Source organism: Poecilia reticulata, chromosome 2 (assembly GCF_904066995.2).
Source record: "Poecilia reticulata chromosome 2, P_reticulata-male-v2, whole genome shotgun sequence".
In the NCBI taxonomy this organism is placed as follows: domain Eukaryota; kingdom Metazoa; phylum Chordata; class Actinopteri; order Cyprinodontiformes; family Poeciliidae; genus Poecilia; species Poecilia reticulata.
Genome location: NC_088831.1, coordinates 29,546,862 through 29,570,081, shown reverse-complemented (window position 1 = coordinate 29,570,081; position 23,220 = coordinate 29,546,862). Strand labels below are relative to the sequence as shown.

At 37.9% G+C, this 23,220-nt stretch overlaps 2 protein-coding genes across 5 annotated transcripts in view; one reads left to right on the top strand and one right to left on the bottom strand.

Moving 5' to 3' along the window:
• The first annotated feature begins 240 nt into the window (after positions 1-240).
• On the top strand, positions 241-5,177 carry dct (dopachrome tautomerase). 2 transcript variants are annotated; one of them, XM_081602954.1, is made up of 8 exons: positions 246-784; positions 868-1,167; positions 2,285-2,385; positions 2,493-2,659; positions 3,565-3,744; positions 3,854-3,989; positions 4,080-4,281; positions 4,745-5,177. In XM_081602954.1, the coding sequence occupies exons 1-8, from the start codon at positions 496-498 to the stop codon at positions 4,915-4,917; spliced, it is 1,548 nt and encodes a 515-aa protein (XP_081459080.1). In that variant the 5' UTR covers positions 246-495; the 3' UTR covers positions 4,918-5,177. The 2 variants fall into 2 exon arrangements, with proteins under 2 accessions (XP_081459073.1, XP_081459080.1); XM_081602947.1 differs by having other exon boundaries at positions 241-784; positions 3,854-4,281.
• A 787-nt stretch (positions 5,178-5,964) lies between these two features.
• LOC103458997 (glypican-6-like) overlaps positions 5,965-23,220 on the bottom strand; it is a 110,451-nt gene continuing 93,195 nt past the window's right edge. For all 3 annotated transcript variants that reach the window (XM_008400172.3, XM_008400179.3, XM_081602943.1), the window contains 3 exons: positions 13,139-13,275; positions 11,144-11,319; positions 5,965-10,023 (listed from right to left, as the gene is read on the bottom strand). In XM_008400172.3, coding sequence (XP_008398394.2) covers positions 9,818-10,023; positions 11,144-11,319; positions 13,139-13,275 — 519 coding nt within the window. In that variant the 3' untranslated portion in view covers positions 5,965-9,817. The remainder of the gene's footprint in view (positions 10,024-11,143; positions 11,320-13,138; positions 13,276-23,220) is intronic.

The window sequence follows — 23,220 nt, the reverse complement described above, 5'->3', positions numbered from 1 at the left end:
CTGAGAGGTGGCATTGATCTGAAAGCTGATTTTGTTTTGAAGTTATTCTTGGCAAGCTGTGAATGCCTCGACCACAGAGAACAACCAAACATCTTAGTGTCTTCTGCTGTTACATAAAAGTTTTTACGACATAATAGCCAGTTACTTGGTATCCTTCCAGATCTTGCTGGAACTCACAGCCGGGCTGTCAGGTGATCATCACAAGACCAATGTCTTAATCCTCCCCAGCTCTACAAAAGCAAGAATGCACATTAGAGTCTTTCTTAATCTGCATGCAACCAGCTGCAGCACAACATGACTTGGTTTAAAGTGCCATTTCCACAGATGTTAACTTTATCACTCCATCTAATTTGAAGATTCACAGCAGCAGACCGTGGCTGAGGGAGATTCCACACTCCTTGGGGGGGGGGCATCAAATCGACTGCCTTACAGCGACCGCTTGATCTGCAAACTGATTTTTTTCACCACTCGCTGGAAGAAACAAATAGGTGTAAAATGAGGATTGTGCTGGTTCTCGGCACTGTGTCTTTGCTGCTCTGCGTTAAACCCGCTGAAGCTCAGTTTCCTCGAGCTTGCTGCACAGTGGAGGGGATCCGGTCCAAGCTGTGCTGCCCTGCTCTGGGCTCCAATCCTGCCAACGTCTGCGGCTCTCTGTCAGGGAGAGGGAGCTGCAGGGCCGTGCAAGTGGACTCCAAACCCTGGGGGGGACCGTACAGACTCAGAAACGTCGATGACAGAGAGAGGTGGCCCACCAAGTTCTTCAATCAGACTTGCAGATGCAGCGGTGAGTGAAAGAAAATTTGTGTAAGCCATCATAAGCCCTACCTTAAGTATCAAGTGTTTCACGGTTGGCTATCTGTGTTGCAGGTAACTTTGCCGGCTATAATTGTGGTCAGTGTAAGTTCGGTTGGACTGGTCCAAACTGTGACCAGAGAAAAACTCCTGTGCTGAGGAAGAACATCCACTCCCTTACCAGCGGGGAAATTCAGGAGTTCCTGGATGTTCTGGATCTGGCTAAGAACACCATCCATCCAGACTACATGATTGCCACACAGCACTGGCTGGGTTTGCTGGGACCAAACGGGACAGAGCCACAGTTTGCCAACATTTCCATTTATGACTTCTTCGTCTGGCAGCATTACTACTCAGTCAGAGACACTCTCTTAGGTAAATCAATATTTGTGTTGTCTTTATCAGTGTATATTTCATTGCAAAAAGTAATCAAATTACACTTTATTGTAATGAGAATGAGATATTTGTAAATTTACATATTATGCACCACGTACTGCGTATTACTAATGAGGTATTCAGGAGCACAAAACTACTTCTGCTAAAATTATTGGTAACACTTTATTTGAAGGGGTGTGCATAAGACTGACATGACACTGTCATAAACATGATATAACACCTGTCATGAACATGAAGGAGTCTATTAATATTTATGACAGTTGTCATGAAGTGTCATTTGGTAAATAATGACACTTTTAATGCAAAGTTGCTCTAAAAGTTGCATTAAAAGTCTATTAAAAACGCCAACTGTGCATTAAATTGTCATATTTTTACAAAATCATGCTAAGCTGCCACTTTTAATGGACTTTTAATGCATCTTTTAGAGCAACTTTGCATTAAAAGTGTCATTATTTACTGAATGACACTTCATGACAAGAGTCACAAACATTCATAAAGACTTCTTCATGTTCATGACAAATGTTATGTCATGTTTATGACAGTGTCATGTCAGTCTTATGCACACCCCTTCAAATAAAGTGTTACCAAATTATTTCGTTTTATATTTAAGTACAAAACGAAAAGCTAGGACAGATTGTACCATACCGACATTACATAAAAGAGATGTCAATAAGTTTTAAAAAACTGCTGTTGATACAATAACAATCACCATTATTAGTTATTTTCACCATTGTCTCCATCAGGAAACAATTTTTAGTGTTTGAAAATACACAAGCCTTTAACAGAGTTATGAAGATTAACTCGTAAGGTATACTTAATTCCAGGGGTATGCACTTATAAAACACCAAGATGTAACTTTAGTAACTTTATGAAAGCCCTGTGTTTAAATTTAATATCCAAAATGATCTTTTATGACTGTTCCAAGTATTTTGCTGATTAATCAACAATATCTGTCTGTATCATATCATAATTGGATTTGAGCTAGTTTGATTTGAAAAAGCTTTGGCCGGATTGGATTCTGTTGAACCTTTTTTGGCCTGATTGTCCTGTGTAAGCTTGAGATCACGTTAGTTGTTAAATAATGCCTTTCCTGCAGGTCCTGGTCGCCCTTTCAGAGCCATAGACTTCTCACACAAAGGTCCAGCATTCATTACCTGGCACAGGTACCACCTTCTGAGCTTGGAAAGAGAGCTTCAGGTAATGTTATCCATTTGTCAGTCAAGCAAAAGTGCAACTTAGATTTTGTGTAAACAGAATCAAATACATATTTTATTATTGTTTTTGTTTTGTTTTTTTTTCTGCAGAGACTGACAGGCAATGAGGACTTTGCAATTCCTTACTGGAACTTTGCCACAGGACAGAGTGAGTGTGATGTGTGTACAGACTCTCTGCTTGGAGGCAGGAACCCAGACAACCCCTTCCTCATCAGCAACCAGTCCAGATTCTCCAGATGGGGGGTGGTGTGCAACAGGTCAGCACAACGAACGACAGAATAATACTCTGCCACGGAAAAGCTTTTGACATTTTGTCATGTTGCAGTTATCAACTTCAATGCCTTTTATTTGAAATGTCACAATCCAATGGGTGGAGACAAATACTGGAAGATTCTGTGACTTTTTGTGTTGAGTTGTGGCGTTAACGTGATAGCCGCAGCCAACAGATGCATCGTGGTTTCCAGATTTCAGACATCAACTAGACAGAGATTTCCACCTTTCTGGAAACGTGTGTTAGTGTTTTGTGTGAAAACACACACATAGGCAAATACTGTATGTTTGGCCATTTTTATTTGCAAAAGTGCTCAAACTCAGTCTGGTTGGATGGAAAGGATCAGTAAGCACCAGTTGTCACATTTTCACAATTGGATTTCAATTTGATTGGTCTATTTTAACACATAAATTTGTTCTGTTTTAAGACACTCAGACTTAGATTTGGAGTCATTGTTTGACTGTAAACTGAACTTGAGCCCTTATCTTAAGTATTTGCAACTTCTAACATGATTTCTTACAGGTATTTAGCTCTACCACCTTCTTGCCATCTTTGGACAGTTTCTTTGATTTGAAAATAAGCAGCTACAAGACAAACACTGGCATCACAAAGTGCCACTGTTATGGTTCCGCTTTCAGGTTGATGTTAACCTGAAACCAAGCGTTTTGCATGAAGGTTAAAAAGATCAGTTTTACTCTCATCCAACATTTATGCTGGTTGTTCACAACAATTTCAAATAAAATACATCAAAGTTTGATGCTTTCACGTGACAAAATGCAAAATCAAAAATCAGTGTGCATAAATATTTTTCCAAGGCTCTGTAGCTCTTGCAGTTACGTTGATTGTGCATCCAGCTCTTTCTTGAAAACGGACATATTTTTCTCCTTCTAGTTTGGATGATTATAACCGTCTAGTGACTCTTTGCAATGGCACGAATGAGGGTTTTATTCAGAGAGGAATGGAGAGGAGAACCAACATGTCTCTACCCACCATGAGTGATGTCAGAAGCTGTTTAGGAATCAGAGAGTTTGACAGTCCTCCATATTTCACCAACTCCTCCTCCAGCTTCAGGTAAAACTCAACAGTTCGTGTTATGAATGTGTTGTTGGCTGTTAGGTCTATAAAAAATTGAAGGGTTTGGTAGTCATAAGTCATTGATTAGTTTGTTTAAAATGAACAGAAATGCACTTGAAGGGTACGAAAAGCCAGATGGCGAACTGGATGATACGGTCGACAACCTTCACAACCTCGTTCACGCTATGCTCAATGGAACCAGCTCTTTGTCCCACTCTGCAGCCAATGATCCCATCTTCCTGGTAGGAATTCAGTCGCACACAATAAAATTTGAGTATACAGTTAGATTCAAACCAAATAACCACGCTTTTCTCGTCATTTCAAATTTAAAGGTGCTCCATTCTTTCACCGATGCCATTTTCGATGAATGGATGCGCAGGTTTGTTCCATCCAACGCCACCTATCCGGATGAGATGGCTCCTATTGGTCACAACAGGGACTACAATATGGTTCCTTTTTTCCCTCCCATCACTAATGAAGACATCTACGTCACATCGGATCGGCTGGGATACTCCTATGCCATTTCCCTCGATGGTGAGTGAATACTGAGCTAATAAAAAAATAAACAAAAAATTATGACTACATAACTTTTTTAATGCATACAGAACTCAAAAGTGCCACAGTTCATGCAATATGACTGCTTAAAATTGTGCACATGTGAATGTTTAAATAAAACTGAAAATATACACGTAAAGAAACTAACAAATTATTGAAATATTTGAGTACTTCAATTAATTATCTAAATTATGTTAAGTTTATAAATGCTTCAATGATTAAAATAAATGGAATGATTCATTATGAATGTTAAACAGAGTGTATAATTATTTCATTATTATTTTTGTTTTTCACTGAAGTTAATAAGTGGGGCTGGCAGTGTTATGCAAATTATAATAGTTTACAGTTAGATGTCTTTATTACAGCATGAGTCGTCACATCCTAACCCTACTGACGATACAAACCTTTGGATTTTCAGAGTATCTCTCCTTTCTTTCCGCAGATGCAGATGAGGGAGCCGTGTTTGTGCTGGGTTCCACTTTGGGAGGCGTCTTTGTCGGCCTGCTGGTGCTTCTCCTTATCTTTGTGCTCTACCTGCGTCAGCGGAGAAACAGAGGCTTTGAACCACTGATAAGAGCTGATTTCACAAACAGGAAGTACACAGAGGAGGCCTAGCCATCACCTGTTGTTCCAAAATGCACCTCAGTGCTCAAACTTACCTCAGAGCAATGGAGCTGTCAGTCTGTGATGTTAGAAAATTACTGATTCTAAGACTGAAGAAAAAAGAAAAACCTCCTTTTAGATATTAAGACTAACCGTAGAAGAGTTCTCTGAATCATGCACAGTGCTTTGTAAAGGTATTCATCTTAAAATTATGTCACCAAATTTTTGAAAAGCTGTTCGCTTTTTGATTGAATTAAACCCCCCCCCCCCCCCCCCCAAATTAAAACTTGTTGGTTAAACTCATCACAGTGTTTCACTGTCCTACATGCTTTGTTTTGAAAAAGCTGACTAAGCTAAGCCAGTATCATATGTCCGTCTTTCAACAGTGGCTTTCTTCTTGCTATTTTTCCATAAAGGCAAAATTTGTGAAGTGGACAACTAATGGTTATTAAATCAAAATATACTCCTAATTGTTTTGTTGAGGAGTTCCCACAGGCCTATTAGCAACTTTTCAGGAAATGTCCTTACCCAGATTAGTCAGATGGCCATGCCTTGGTTGTAGTGCCAATCCATTAATTTTTAGATGATTAATTTAAAAGTTGATCAAATATGCTAAAAACTTGGGATATTATTAATTAATCTACTTTAAATATCACATAGCTCTGACCTTTCTATTGTCTTCCTGATGCAGTTTGTTTAGAAACCCTCAGTCCACTAGAGACACATGTGCCGAGTTGGGAACCGACTACACTGGATTTTATTTAGGGGCACCAGACTAAAACAGTTTCAATGCAAATGCATGCCACTTTTTAGATTTTCATTTGTAAAAAAAAAACAATAGATCTGTCGTCTTCATCCCATTCCACATTTCTGCTTTATTTTTGTTGTGGGTCTGTCTTATAAAATCTCAACAAATTCAACAAAGTTTGTGATTTCAATGAAACAAGTAAAAAGGTTTCTGCAGTTTTGCAGGTCATTGTGTAGTGGCAAAATCTTAATCCTATTCGCAATCCTAGTTTTTTTTATACCTTTCACAAAGTTATAACAAGGAGAAATCTGTTTAAAAAATGTTTAGAATTTATTCTCAATAGTAATAAAACAGAAATGCAATCATCTTAACGGTATGGTTGAAATACATTAAGGCATCTTCGCTCAACAAACTCTTTACCTCCAAGGTAAAAGTAAAAAATAAATGTGACTTGTAAAGAATTGATGTGATTCAGCACTGGGTTAGCTGTTGTTTTTAACCTTTTATTGCAAAAATATTAAAAGTTCAATGATTAAAAAAAAAAAAAAAGGGCATCTTGTGAGATGAATAGTCAGAATAAAGAATCACTTTAAAGAAACACATTGCGTATTTTTTCCTGTATTGTTGTTCTTGCACTGTGGATGTAAATGAGTACTTCAAACAATATTGAAAAGCTCAACACATTTTTTTCTTGATACATTATGAAGGGCATGACACAGGCTAATTCTGCGGATGTGTACGCTCAGTTGGCCTGCTGGTTATGAACCCGACGGCCTCTCAGGGAACAGGGAGCGCACATCCAGACCGGTTTTGTCCGCGCCCCTCAGCGGTGCCAAGGTCTCTCACATTCTCTGTAAGTACGCTCTACTGAGGAGCTTCACTGAAGCATTCAGCCTTGTCCGGTCCCCACAGATTCTCATTTCACAGGTGACTGTGGTCGGCTTCAAGCCTGTCTGTGCTGCAGACATAACCATTCAAGCTTTCCAGATAAATTCAGGGAGTCATTCTTAGCATTCCCTGTCACCACTGTGTGATGTTTGCTCCTTGCCCCTCTTAATAACTCCCAGACATCCAACAAGTATGGTAATATGTACTTGTGTATTCTTTTCAATTCTGTCATTTGAAGTTGACATTTTTAAATACTGCCTGGGATTATTAGGGCAGTTACTCAATACGCAAAGAAGTAGCATGTTTTTGCGTTTTTTTTTTTCTAAATGTAGTTCCAGTAGGTATGAAACATCTGATGATAGTTGGTAAATACGTGTAATATATTCTGAGGATGCAGCACTAAAACATGATACAGTCAGTTAATTTAAATTCATGTAAAGTTTTACAGCAGCACAAGAATATAGGTTTGCTCTTGCAGACCAACCCAGTAATTTTTATTTGCATATAATTTCATTGTAATTCAAACGCAATATGTTAGTGGGAAACTTAATTTGAGATGCCCAATAGGAATCTCCTAATTTGATTGTCTTTAGAGCCACAGGTGTGAAAGGTTTTTTCTGTTTCTGGTTAGAGATTAGTTACCTGAAGTTGATAACTCTCTTAGTGCTTTTGTTAAAAACATTACATTTGACCTCCTAACAAGAACATACTGAACGTGCCATCGTCTATTACCTTTATCAAATCATTTATGAAAAAGTTGAATATCAGGTAATGTTTAATGGGTTTAATTTTGTACTTAATAGCTGTGTTAAATAGATAATGTTTTTTTTACAGTAAAGACTGTATCGGTCCATAGTCCATTGAAATGACCTTCCTATGTAAAACTTTTTATTAAGTGTCTCTTGATAGAGTAGCTATCCACTGATAAACAAAAACCGGATAATATTTTTGTTTCAGTGTTATCTGCACTTGACTTTGTTCAAAATGGTGTTTACATAAGTGGCATTAACTTTTTCAAACAACTGACTTGAACAAAGCTGTTTCTCAGATCAGAAGCATGAACTGTTCCCTTGTGTTAACCTGATACATAACACAGGCATCTATCAGGAAACCATTTTAGGTCACATTTTTCTTATTCAGAAAGAGTTATATTTCTCTCTGAAGGAAAAAAAAAACCTTGGCGATTGCCGTATGTGCATCTGTGCACCGGTTTGCTTTAGGCTTTTATCGCCAACACATTTATCTGTCTTTGCGCTCAGACTTTATTGATAATGTACAAACATACATACCTAATATTATAAGCTGACGGTCTAAACTATTTAAAAGGAGTAGATTGTGTTGAGTTGTTTCTTTACTCCAGTTCTATCAGTATTGTGTCAGAAAATTCATGTCAAGGTTTTCTATGTACTGAAGCAGCACTTAAATGCATTCTGTCACATCTACCAGCTATAAGGATAGCCAGTATAACAGTGAGAATAATTCACATAAGTGAAGGTTTTTCTAGTTCAAGTACTGAAGCAGTACTGAAGCAGAATCAAAACTATCCACTCACGTTGATCTCTTACAATTCAAACAGGGAATTTTGTGCATAAGAGGAGCTTTACTGATAGCTCGGTCAAACTAAAATACATTTTATGCGAGCAGAGAGAATCACCTGGCGAATGCTAGGCTACAAAATAATCAACGTGCTAATTAATGCTGGAAATTGTAAATTGAAACTTGATGTGGTGTGACTGTACAAAAAAGCATTAAAATGGTGGATTCTGAATATGAACTAATTCTGTTTTAACCTGTGTGAACTGAAAGTGCAGCTAATTCTGGTGAAAAGTGAACTTGCACAACAATGGTTTGAATGGAAAAACACCAAAAACCAATTCTGTTTCAAAGTTTGTTAAGTACAGAAATATCATTGCTATGGACTACAGACAGCAGAAGTCTTCATAATAATTAGCTACAGACCAAAGAGAATAATCATCTCCTGCGTATCTTAGGTCATTTAAAAGCTTTTGAATTTCTCATCTTTCATCAATGTTAAGATGCTAAGAGAGTTATCTATGAAAGGTAAATTACTGATGGGCCATTTCCTCTCAACAGAACCTAGCTTAAAAACAATCCACAAAAGCCCCTTATGGTTGTAGTAGAAGATTAATAATTAGCCGCTGTAGCCACTTCCTACCTGTTCAATTATTGATGGCATTAAATTATGACAGTATTTATCCCTTTAAACTTGAAGTAAATATTTTAAACTATACTGAGTGATCACATCTTAAACAAAATGTTAACAGAGCTGTTTAACCATAGAGCTACATAACAGTAAATTAGTGGCATCTTCTCTGCAGATAAAAGAAGAAAAAAAACCCTCTTAGAAATGATTTTAGGTTTTCCACTGCTGAAGCTAAGTTAAGAAACTGGCAAGATATGAGCATATTTTGCAGATTATGGAGTTGGTGCAAGGCAAAGTAAATAAAATGTTAATCCTGACCTTTCAAGTCAGCTGTAGCACAAGGCCACTGCTGAACTGATTTTGTGAGTATTTATAAGTTTGTGCAGATTCTGTTTAAAACAATAGAGCATCTACAGCCCAAAACGATTGAAACCGTAAGAAAGATAAAGAAGCACAACTCTGAATTTGCATTCACAAAAAGGAAATTTAAAATAATCGTTTTTCCTTCACAAATCAGTAAATGGCATAATGTTATATTTAATTAAATTCTAACCAAAGCTGTTCCTGAATCCTCTTGCACTTAGATGATCATCACCTCTTTAAAATATATTATCAAACATTTATTAAGCTTATTGTACCTTTTTAAGGTGCATAATTTAACCACATATCTTCTTACATTTTCTTCAGACAAAAAAATTCTATAAAAAAAAAACAAAAAAACAAAAAAAGCTCAAAGTGCATACTATATTTTTTCCCCAATTGGAAACCTATGTTTACATTTGCCATATGTGAAATAAATGTACAGATTTTTTTTTTCCAAAAAAAAATCTCTGAAGCAGAGTTTGTTGTATCCGCATCAGTCTTAGAAACTGAAATGATTTCATGAAATATAAAGTCTAGGGATGGCACTGCATGATCTTTGGAAAAGTGGAAAATCGTGATGTGGATGACTACTCTCTTTCTCAGAGCATAATCCTGCAGCATCAACGCTGGTAGGCCGAATGCTCTTTGCTCGACTGTGGCTCCAATGTGCTTGAATACAAAAACTGCCAGAGAGGAGAAAAAAGGGGGACAAAAACCCTGCAGTCCATATCTCGCTTGTTGCTCCATCATTATCTCCATTGTCGGTGCAGAGTTAGAGCTAGCAGAGCCAGCATGGTTGGCAGTGCTATGGATGGTGCATGGTGCGGGGCAGAGTCCTCCATAGGCCCGCTCCGGTCGGCTCTCACCACTGGGGTTTCGGTGGCAGTGCTGTACATGTCTGTGGTGCAGCCCTCTGTGCAGCCGCTTCCGCTGCCTGAGCCGCTGCCTTCATCACCTGATTTACAAGAGCAGAACAAAAAACAACAACAAAAAAAAAAAAAAACGTAAGAGTTCATCATTGGTAATTCAAGGTTCACCTTTGAATTTCTGAGAATAGGTCATATTCCTTGTACATGGAATATTATATTCTCTTACAAGTTTGTTAAAACTGATTTTGTACAGAACCTTTGTTTTAACATTTCCAGAGCAGTAAGCAGTAGATTTCTTGTTTTTAGTAAATAATCATAGTATCCTAGCCAGCTACATAGGGGCACTCAAGCTTTGTGTTTTCACATTTAATTTCTTTATGGTCATCCCAAGATGATCAAATGGCCAATAAGTCCATTAAGAAAAAATACATAGCAACCAAACAGCAAAATAACTTTTTAAACTCTTATGCAAAAGCACTTTTTACATTTTGCACATTTCTTCCCAGAGAATTGCAATACATGACAGATATGCATCAGTAACAATACACATACTTCAAATGTGGAGAAGGACTTTATGATTAAAAAAATATATATAGGTAACACTTTATTTGAAGGGGGGGTGAATAAGACTGTCACGACACTTTCATAAACATGACATAACACATGCCATGAACATGAATAAGCCTTCATGAATATTTATGACTGTTGTCATAAAGCATCGTTCAGTAAATTATGACACTTTTAACACAAAGTTGACATTATTCAAAATGTCTTTGTTATAACAACTTGACATTAACCAATAAATCATTACTTTTTAAACTTTACCTTTAATAACATAAAGTTACCTAATTTTTCAAAGTGCAATCAGTAATAATTTTATAACAAATTTATATCAATGTCAACTTTGTATTAAAAGTGTCATAATTTACTGAATGATGCTTTATGACAGTCATAAATATTCATGAAGGCTTATTCATGTTCATGATATGTTATGTCATGTTTATGACAGTCTTATTCACCCCCTTCAAATAAAGTGTTACCAAAATATACTTGCAATGTCTTTGTCTTACTCATGTAAGAAGTGTTTTTCAATGTTCCAACAAACAATAAAGATAAAAAAAACAAAACTATGACAGCTGCCTAAAGCAAAGCAGAAAAAGCATTCTGATTCATTCGCCTGCATTACAAAAATGGCTAACAGCTTACTTGAGTCCTGAAAGCTGATGTCATTGCCATTGTATGCGTTTCTCAGCTTGTTGGTCATCACCCTCAGAGCCATGATCTGCTGACGGATGAAGGTGTCGGGTCGTGTGATGTCAACACCCACCTCAGGGTTATTCATCTGGTTGGTTAGGCCGTCCTTTTGGACTTCAGGAAAGTATCTTTATTAAAAACACAAAACAAAACAAATTCAATTAGCCAGGTGGACTTTTTAGAAAGGCACTCTCTATGCAAAGATATAATACAGAAATAATTATCGTCACAGGCTTTAGGAAAATAAGCAGCACCAAACAAGTGGTTGGAGGGTAGACTAATTCCACCCATAACTGAAATACGTCTAATTTTTATAAAGCGATTGGAAATAGGTTCTTTAGGTTCACAGCAACGTTTGAGAAATGGGAATTTGACCCCATAATGTCAGTTAATACACTGACACACTTGTGAGGTATTTCTCCGGGGAAAAGTATGTCAGCTGCCTGCTCTCCTGGTGGATAAATAGGCTGCGGGTTGCCATGTGACAGAATTCCACAAATCATGTGACACAACAACGTTTGTTTTCCCATAAGCGCTAATCACTCAAGCTAACATATACCCCTGAAATGTCACTGAATTTGAAAAGGTAACATTTTTGTTTGTTTGTTGACTCAAGGATGACAAAAAAATTAATAAAGAATGACATCCTACATTAGGAGCCATGTAAATGTGTACATGTTGCTTGAATCTTTTCACATTTTGTCATTTTAAATACAGTGTTATGCATTTGTATTTCCTTTTACGTGATACACCAACACAAAAAACAGTGTATAATTATTAGGTGAAACGAAACAGAGAAAATCACATTGAAAATTTGTGTGGAATGTGTTCATGTTGAGTTTTATTTAATATGACACCAGTAACAAAAATCTAGTGCAAGCAAATGAATTTTCAATCAGCTGAAAACTGCAGATGTACCAAGAAATCGGTAGGTCAGGCACTCCAAAAATCTGACCTTTATGAAAGAGTATTAAGACAAATGTTGTTGTTGGGGAGGAAAAAAAAAAAGCCATAAGAAGCATTATTTACAGCGAATATGCTGGGGATGTTGCTAACATTTGGTAGAGGGCACTCTGCTCAAATCAGGCCAAAACCAAACTTTTGCTCTTTAATCCAAAAAAAGCTAACATTGCACATTGCTCTGAATGTGCTATCCACACAGTGAAATAAAGTGCTGGGGATTTTTTTTTATCATCAAGGACAAGAAAGGTGGTCAGAGTTGATAGGAAGAAGCTGAGTAAAAATTACAATCTGTGCTTGAACTATTTTACAAACAAGAAAAAGCAAGATGTGCACAGCTGGTTCTCTAAATGAGTTGCAGGTGCAATTGGAGGAAAATGTGCACCTTAGCAGCGCTCAACACAAACAAGGGTCACATATGTAAAAGATTCTCCAAACATTTATCATTTTCTTTGAACTTCATAGCTATTGCTGGTCTGACAATCAACGAGATTGACTAACATGATAAAACATATTGAAGTTTGTAGTTTATAGTGCCTAAACATGTAAACTAAACAACACTCAGTAAAGACTTTTGCAACTCAAAAAATGAAAGTCTGTGGGCAGTCGAAGTTTTTCTTTTTTTTTCCACGTAAAGAAATCAGATTAAGAGCTAACACCGAGCTGGCACAGCCAAACAAAGAACAAAGAGAAATTGCTTCTCTTAATAAAAACAACAGTATATTTCATACAACTCATTACATACTGAAGGAAAACCGTAACAATAAAAGCGACACATCCTTTTTTTTTTTTTTAATTAAGCAGCTCTAAATGAAAATATGCCCAGCTCCTCCACAGTGCACTGAAAAGAAAAAAAAAAAAAAAAAAAGCTTGCCTCTTAATTCTAGGATCAGACTGCTTAACGTCAGGCACGCTGAAAAGACTTTGGACTTCTAAGTAACCTTTTGTGTTAGCCTGCATTAAGCTGCGGGGCTGCAGTCCCCTTACCTGCCCTTGGTGTGTCCATTCCAGCAATCCTCATCACTGGCGTTTCCGGCAGTCACTCTGTCCTCCACACACATCGCCTCCGGCAGACTCGACCAGAACTTCTTGGACAATTTCAGTTTCTCTTTTATGTCGACAACCTAAACAAAGACAAGGGGCTATTAGGCAAGACATAAAAGGACAACTGCGTTTCAGTGAAGCTTTTAAAACACGTGAAAAAGCTTTGGTTTTATGTATTTCAAATCTCTCTTTTTTTTATTTATTCTTAAACATTGTTTATTAATGTTAATACACAGACATCAGATATATTCAAAGTAGTGTCTGACATGAGATCAAGATACCAAAAAAAAACCCCCAAAATGAATATTTGTTCTTAAAGTTGAAATAGAAACGGTAAATGGGCTGAATGTACTTTTCTAGTTCTACGCAGCACTCGAAGCACTCACTACCACACACACACACGCTCATACACTCATTGCAAAGATTTGTGGGTAACTTGAGATTAAGTGTCTTGACATTTGACACGAGGAAGGTGGAGCTGGACCTTTGAATTACAAGGCAAGTAAAGAAAAACATCACTGTCTTTTCAAACAGATTGTAGCAGGACTGGGGTTACTATTACTTAGTTATAAAAAATATATTGGTAAAATAATAATAAAAAAATATTAATAATACATAATTTTGAATTTGAATAATTTTGGTCTTAACGGAACGTAATCATATTTACTGTATAACTCAGACATGCCTAGCTGTGTCGCTAACTATCCGTGCATAAGTTCATACCTAAATATATGTGCATTTTCATTGAAGCTGCTTATCAGTGATATGAGTGATGAGTTTTGTTATACAGTAGTTGTAGATACGTACAGTTTAAAAGTGCATATAGCGAATTAGATGGGGTAAAAATTCACTTCCTCCAAATCATTTTCAAACAGGAAAAAGCTGGGTTTTAGAGATATTCTTCTTACTTCTATAATCTACGACCTCACTTTATGGTGTTCGACATAATTTCTTTGTCAGAAAATGTAATTTTATACTTGTTTTGTTTTCATTTAAATTTGTTACGTGCTCATTTGAAATAACGATTTTATTCATCCATTCGCCTTCAATATTCCAACTCTTTCCAAGCGTAAATGTCTGGGATTCAACTCCAAGACATGAAGCCTCTTAGGCTGCTTGAGTTGAACTTTTTTGCTTCTGTTAACTGTTAAATATTTGCATAATAAAAAGTAAGACCATGCAGGCTTGCAGCAATAATTTCAGCTCGAATGTCAGACCTAAATGGTCCCTTTGCATCCCAGCCATGTGACACAGTCAGATATCGTTCCCTGACTTAAGCTTGTTGAACTCAAATCTTTCATCAAACACACAGAATTTGACATATTTCACTGCAGCTGAAGGAAAGCGTGATAGCAGCAGGTTGGCCCCATTATCTTTTTCCGTCTGACTTGCTGTTGGCTTACGTGAAATTGTGGTGAACCTGAGCAGAACATGAAAGGTGCTGCACTGACTGTGTGACGCCGCTGTAGGCCCCAACTCCGCTTTTGATGTGTTAATCCTGTCACACTGATGCCAAAGCACTTCAGCGGCTCTGATACTGCCCAGAGGGGTCAGGGCTGCACTCAATGCAAGAGTTTTGACTGGCAATGTTAGACTAAACCTCGCACATTAAGTTTAGTTTCACAAATAAGAGAGATTCACAGCTTCACTCTGGCATCTGTCGAGGTGGGTGAAAAGTGTGAATTTAATTGGGAGTGACTCCCATTTTAGCAATGCAAATATTTGATTAGCACATCTGTTAGGCGCAGTTGCAGAAAATAAACAGTTTACTTCTTACAATTATTTACGCACAGAGGGGGAGATGAGTTTTGTGTGAAGTACTGACGTAAAAAAAAAGAAAAAAAAAGATGTGTTTAATTGTGGATTTATTATGCAAAATGAATAAACTGCATTCTTTCAACCAGCTGGAATAATCTAACTGTTTTAGAGGCGGCATTTCAAGGGAATCCAATAGGATTAATATGAACATTTAGGATTAAGTTAGAGTATTGAAAATGGTAGATGATTGAAAAAAATAAGAGGAGTGAAATAAATATGACACTGGGAAAGGTCTGCCTTTTCTGTCATTGCTGAATGAATCCATAGCGTCAATGCAATGAGCATGTATACTGATGCAATACACCCAAATAAACACTAGATGGCGGTGTGCTGCTAGTAAACGAGGAGCTGACAGGCAACAAGAATGAAGCCTGGAAATAAAACTAATAAAAATATGTCAAAGCGACAATCTATTTGCTAACGACATCTGACTCTGGTTAACCCCGGATCGAGTGCGTGAAACTGTTGCATGTGGAGGGAAAAAACAACGGCATAAACACATTCAACACATCATTAGAATAACAACAGGACAATTTGTCTTAGCATATGAGGGAGAAGCTTATTACAACCAGCTATTACAGCACTGACAGCTCTGACATCCTCATTAAAATCACAACAAGGAACACAGAAGACAACACTTCCACCTCCTCCCCTCAGACCAGGATATTATTCTGTATTTGTTTTCACTGATATGCTTACAAATGATTTCCATGATGGGTGATAGCGGCTCAGGCGCTAAAATGGCTCTGCTCTATATTAAGGATTTACAAGACGGCTGAAAGGAGGGTTCTCTCGGTGTGGATATCAAATTATAAGCAGATTACAAAAAATAAATACATCAAAAAACATTAAGAGCGTAGATTCCCCCTGCCCCCCATATTTTTTTACCTATGCAGAAAATGCCATATATGAAGCATTAGTATTCAACGGTGAGCTTTCAATCTCCAGTTTTAATAAATTAAATTGTAAAGCACTTTGGTTCTAAGTTTATATATTCTTTATTTTAGAGTGATGGAAACATTTCATTAGAAACGTGAATTTAACTTCACTGATAGTTTTTGGAATATTTCTGATGACTTTCAGACTTTTTGGTCTGACTACTAAGACTTACAAGAAATAAACATAGTTCTCCCATTTTCATCACTAGTGACAACATTTACTATTATTTGCTTTTGGGCAGTATGCCTGTTCTTGCTTCAGTTTCTAGATTTGTGAAAAGTAACTGGCTTCAAAGTCGAAACACCTTTTGATTTACTGTTGCAGGTTGTAGTTTTGGAGACTCTCTGTTGACGGCGTAAATGCCAACGTTTTGGTCTGACAGACCATGAACATCTGAGGTTCTGCACCTCGGCCTCAAGCAAACTTACTGCTGTAGGAGAGCAAACATCGAAAACACAACACCACGTTTACTTCAAACAAATACAAAAGATTAAAACAATCAGAGTTTCTGGGGTGGCCTAGACAAAGTCTTGATTTGAATTCGATTGAGATACTGTGGCACAATCTTAAATGGGGCCATTCAAGGTGGAAAACCATCGAGTGAGATAAAAAAATTCTTAATAGAATAATTGACCAAATGTCCTTTGAGTATAAAAGACTCCAGTAAACCAGGAGCCTGAACAGAGTTACTGCCACCAAGCTCGGCACAGACAGTTATTATGATTAGGGGCCTGTTACGTTTTTTTTGTTTTTTTTTTTTACATTGGGCCAGGTTGGTTTGGAAAGTTCCTTTTCTTCATAAGAGAATCACAATTTCAAAACTTTGTCTAATATTTGAATTTGTCTGATGATTTGAAACGTGTGCCTGTGGCAATTAAAGCAAAAATAGAAGAAATGTGACAAACATCGTTTTAATGTACTGTTTTTTGACAGTACAATGTTATATTCCTGTTTTCTATTTTCTGATCTGACAGTTGCTTTTGCCAAGTGTGTTTTGTCTGATTTAGTTCCCTCTGCTTTCTGTAGCACCTTTTGCTCATTATGAACCTCTGGACTGGATAATCTACTCCTTACTTAGAACCTTTCTTGATTTTATAACATTTATATTATTATTATTATCCATTTTCACATTGCAATTGAATTATAAATCTACAGTAATTAGCAGATGGACTTTAAATTTATGGTGCTATGCAAAAAAAATAAATAAAAATACTGCAGACATAAAAAAACACCTTTATTTTTACTACCTGCTTATGTTTCTGGTGCTTTTCTCTGACTAACTTTAGACTCTTTCTTACTAAATAAAATAAAAAATCTATTAATCATGCAACAGATAAGATGATCTGCAGGGACACTCACCCATTTAGGTCAATCTTTATACCCCTTTGACGATACAGTACAAATAATAGCTACGCAGAAGTGATGGTTGGAATAGAAATTAACTTTATCGCATAAAATAAAGTTTTCCAGGAAATTTGCCAAATAAATCACACATGGGATGCAACAGGGATGTGACTATTAAGACAAAACTCCAGAACACAAGCAGAAGTATCCTTAAAGGAGATTATTCTAATTGCTTAAAAATGAAACTCATCAGTTTGTATCCTCTGTGATAGCACGAGGATTAAAACAGCTGCTCTAAACGCAGCGTCGTCCGTTATTTCCTTTCTTCCGCAGGGTCTGTTTTTTCTCACAAGCCCTATTTTCTTGCCTCCTGTCGTGAACCATAAATAATTTCATTGTGTTTTCCTCTTTCTGTCTACCTTCTAGCTTCGGCTCTGCACGGCTTCCTTCCTGTTCCTCGCTCGCTTTCCCTTCCTCTCCCTCTTTCTTACTTTAGTCCAAAGCAAAAGTGAAGGTTTCATGGCTAGCTGACCCGTGATCCCGGAGCAGAACTCCAATTCAGGGGTGATTTGAGAATAAAACCTTGGATTTTCCTCTCTTCTGATCTGCAGTGTGGGCTCAGTCTGCTCTGCACTTCTTGGTGAGTTTTTTTTTTCTCACCCATCATATTTCTGTGACCTCCTCCTATTCACTACACCTTGACTGAGTCACAGTATCCCACGTATTTGTTGACACTCCAAGTAAATATGCACAAAAACCCTTAAGAATAAATAAAATTAAGTTTTTAAATGACTGACTCAAATACTGTCCTTTTTCATCTTGCATATAAAAACAGCACAAGGCAGCACCTGCAATGATAAGGCTAAAATATTAGTTCTCCAAACACCACCACACTTTTAAGGCCAACAGAATCCACTTTAAAAACCTGTTTATGTATAAATGCGCGGGAGTGTTTACTTGCAGTAAAAGTAATTAACTACCCTAAATGAATACACACGCAAAACATGTTTACAGAGCAATTATATCTAAAAACAACAGCATGAGTCAGAAATAATTGAGTTAGGAGGTTTAAAGGCTTTCTGTTTACAGGAACTTTAAGTATTTTGAGAAATGCTCTTAATTGAATTTTGTGTATTTAGTAGATATAGCTGATTGACAGATGATGTATTTTGGTGTCCAGAGACTGTGTCCATCTTTTATACAACCCAATGCAAACAACTCAGGCCTTATAGGTTTGTTGGAGAAAATCAGTGACCAAACAGCTTCATGAAAACCACCAGTCAACACTGTGATGACAGCATTAGGCTTTGTGGATGTTTTATTTATTTTTTTACAAAAGGGATGAAAAAGCTGCATAGAGCTGATGGGAAAGATGGATGCAGAGATACAGGGCAGTCCTGGATTAAAAACACCTGATGGAGGGTGTGAGAGACTTGAGGTTCACCTTCCAGCGGAAGAAGCCTAAGCATATAATCAAAGCATATTCATGTGTTTGAATTCAAGGCAACACCTTAAACCAATTGAGAATTTGCATCAATGCTTCAAAATTGCTGTTAACATTCATTTTCCATCCAATCCAACTGATATTGAGATTGTTTGCACAGAAAAAATGGGCAGAAATGTTACAGTCCAGATTTGCAAAACTGGCAAAGAACTTGCAGGTCTCATATTTTTTTTGCAGCCACTAACACTTTTATTCCAGGACTGGCCTCTGTTTAACTCTGCTCATCTTTCCTTTAACTCTGACCAGATTCCCTGTTGAACTGATTATTCTAATACTGCCAACTCTGTGTATCCCGTGTGTTCCTTTCCTTGATCTTAATGATGACACTTGTTCGTTAATTGTCATACAGGGGGACTTTTAACTAATTAAGGTTAAACTGGATTTTATTTAATGATATCAGCTTAAAGTGAGCTGAACACAAATGCAAAAAAAACCCCCAAAAAACTGAAAACAATACATTCTTCTCCTTCCACTATGCAATTACTGTTTGTGGTATTTTGGATTGGTCGACAACTTAAAAGGGGTTTAAACATGAGTATTGGACTTTTATTTTTGAACATTGAACTCACCCAGCATACCCATGATTAGTGATAGAAGCTTGTTCTGTCAGCTGGCAAATGTCCCACACGCCCCCTCTAAAACGTTTCAAATGTTGTAAGAACAACTCTCTCTTGTTAAGCTGTCAGTCCTTGCCTGTGCACATGTCTGCGGGTTGTCAGCATATCCCCCTGGCTTCTAGTCTGAGCTAATTTAGTGCAAGTTCAATCTAATCACAGACTCGACAGCAGGTCTTACCACTCAAACCACAATTGCCAGACAAGTCCTCGATCAACCTATTTACCCTGGCAAGTGCTCCTCCTGTCTGTGTTAAAATAGTTTTTTTCTTTTGATATGAAAGCAGCATTTTTCCTGCATGTAAATTACTGAGGTCAGCGAGTTGGTTCGGCACATACTGAGACCTTGGCCATACCACATGCCTGTCCAAGACCAGTGACCACGCTGAGGACAAATCAAAGACTGTCTCACCAGGAGGATGGCCACAGTAAGAATAACTCTGCCTCTTCATCACATTTTTTGATTGTTGTGTGTGGAAAAAAACCAAAACATAACAAAAGAAAACGAAAAAACATAAAAAGTCTGATGCTGACAACCTGCACTGTCCACTACCAGGGGAAAACTTTGTCTGATGCGTCATAAAGTCTTCCACAATGATTCAGGTCAAACCATTAACAGCGAAGCCTCTCAACCAAGACCTGCCATCTGGCTCCAAAGCTCTTTTAGCATATTAAAGAAAGGGCCTCAGTAGAAATAACATTTACAGGCCTATAGCACACCATGGCGCAAATGATGTGTGCGGTAATGTTTTGAAAAGCTGTTGCCACCACTTTGGCACGTCCCCTTTGTCCTTGTCTGGAAACATTCACCTCAAATGTGACTGGCAGTGCTGCTTAGAGGAGGTAACTATCAGAGTGCATAAAGATGTGGGGTGTTCTTGTTCGATCAATATCCATCAACAGAATGCTAAGGCACCTATGTTTCCCCTTCGTGACTTTGCAACAGGTGAAACTAGAAAGACGTCTCCTTGCTGTTTAGTGTGCATGATGACAACAATACACCAGAGGAAACCACAGAGAAAACTAAGCTATCGCTTCACATGCTGTTGGGGATGCTTGCAATGTGTTGATGATATGTCCATATTTAGAAGCATTCTCTCTGCTGACATGCTTCTTCCAACTCCCTTCTTATTTCTCCTGATTGCGATTGATCATAGTGTGCTGGACTCTGTTGCAGACATGTAAGAAACCTTGAAATAAAGTCATAAAATATTATTGCAGGAGCATTAATATCTCACACTGAAAATGTTATTTGTGTACATCCATATGTAGGAAAAAACAAAAGTTTTTAGCCTAAACATGAGGCACAATTTATTGCCACTCTTACAGTCAACATCTTGTGAAATCCAATCATTGTCATGGATCATCAACCTGCTGAAAGACCCAATGACAACCCATTTTTAGATTTAAAGCTAAATCCATCATACTTTAAATTGAAATCTTGTGGTATTTGTGTGATTTCATACACAGTATTAAGACTCCTAGGTGCTTAGGAAAAGAAACGAATCCACAGCATCACATGTCTTCCACCACACTAAATGAGGATAAGCTTATTTTCCAGATATTCATTTCTTCACCCCTGTTTTTAGTCAGAAACCTAATTTTTATATTACTTTTAGTTTATAGTTACACTATCTATCATCTAAGCATTCAACTCTGTTACACATTTCTTTGCCATCAAATAACTTAATGCGTTGAGATCACTGACCTTGTGTGCTTTCCAAGTCATGCAGGCAGAATTGCTTAAACAAAGAGGCAGAAGAGGTATGGGATTTTCCCCCTAAAAACCCCAAACACAGAACACAGCTCTGTGTCCTCATGCAGAAGGTGCTGTAAATTCTTCAAATGCTTCACTTTCCTCTGATGAATATATTCTTCTGATCAGACGGACACTGTAGATTGACGCAACGTTTCCTCTGTGCAACAGCGCACTCATGCTGCTTCAGATGCAGTTTTTTTTCCTTGATATGGACAATGTCACAAGCGTTCCCCAGTCCCATATTGCCTTTTAAAGTTCAAAGTGGTCACGAGTTGGATTGACTTCAATCCAACTCGAGAGGTGGACATTTTATGTTGGAACCTTCAATTAATCGTAAGGGATAGATCACAGAACTATGCAGTTGAGGCCGACCTCACACAATTACACAGTTCCAGTTAAAGTTCCAGCACAGTTCAGCAAATTCCACGCATTTACATTTGTGATGGTAGGCAAGAAGATGGCATACCTCCCATATACCGCATTTTCCGCACTGTAAGGCGCACCTAAAAACCTTCAATTTCCTCAAAAGCCGACAGTGCGCCTTATAATCCGGTGCGCCTTATATATGGACCAATACTGAGGCACAACCGGTCTAGCAACTACGGTAAGCAGCCGCCGACTTCATTTTTGCCCGTAGAAGAAGCGCGCGGTGCATGCTGGGATAGTTGTCAGAACGCTGGTTTGTTAATAAAGTTTTACTGACCTATCTACCTACCGACCTGATAATCAGGTCGTCTGCAGGTTATTTAGCACCACGTTCTCCACGAACATGTTGTGCGAGAACGTAGAAGGGTGAACATCGTCCGGCCACGCCCCGGCCCAGTCGCGGAAGGCTGTCCTCGCCGACCGGAGTCGGACCGTTTTGTTGACATTCTTTATGTCGACAAAGTGGCTTTAGACATTCATCCGGAGTGCTTCGACTAGCACAGAGAGACAGAGACTGCGGCGGCAGCATGTCGGTTGGTCTGTGTTACCCAGAAAGCAGTTGGGCACAATATCGCAACACCAACACCGTGAGTGAAACAATGACTGGGGCAGACTACTATATAAGATATCCGGGGACCACTTCTTTGTTATTACATATCCACATCCAACGGTACGCCATATAGTGCGGAAAATACGGTAACTATAGAACTATGGTTGTGGAGATTTGGTGACACCAAATCTCCACAGATTTGATGTCACCATCACTGTCACCATCACAGTGGTGATGACACTGTCACGTCATCACTGTCACAGTGGTGACATCACTGTTCTCTAACAGAGAGTTTTAGAGATGTTCTATGTATGTCCTATACGTTGTGGGTGGTGTAGAGACTACCAAGGTAACAATATAAAGCCATCTGTCCATAAATAAAGCAGATGTCGGCTTGTGCACAAGTCACATGAATAATAGAAATATATTACTATAAATACAAGCATATTAAATATCATCAGACTAATAAAGCATTCCTTATATGAGATAAAGTCCTGGTCAAGCCTAGTGGCCAGAGACTAAAGCAAAGCAATAAATTAATTAAAATACATCAATTTTAATGGAGTTGTTTTTCCTGAGTTTTTAACTTTTCCCAAATAAATAAATACATTCTTTTAAATGTCTCAGTGGGTGAACTATGCAGCTGTGGTAAAACAGATATTATGAGGTCATACACATCTTCCACATAGGTGCCAGTAAACGTGGCCAACACTGTGCAACCTTTTTTGAAAACCAGCCAGAGCACAACGTGACAACTTGTTTTGATACACAAACATCTCAACAAATCATCAATCCAGGCTGTGTCTCTTTCTGATGCGTCTCCCGGTGACAACACTGTCAGACTTAAATGATATGGCTCTCTGTGAATAGACACATAGCATAAAGATAGTTCAGTTGTCATGAAACTGGCCTTTTTTTATCTCCCATCTTTTCCCATTTCCAGCGTGGGTTTCACACAAAAGAATAAATGCATCGCAATCCATCCTAATGATATATCCAACAAACACGGTGGAACTAACACTGTTGAGGCATCGCTTATCAGCATTGCATGAACAGATTGCAAAAACTCCT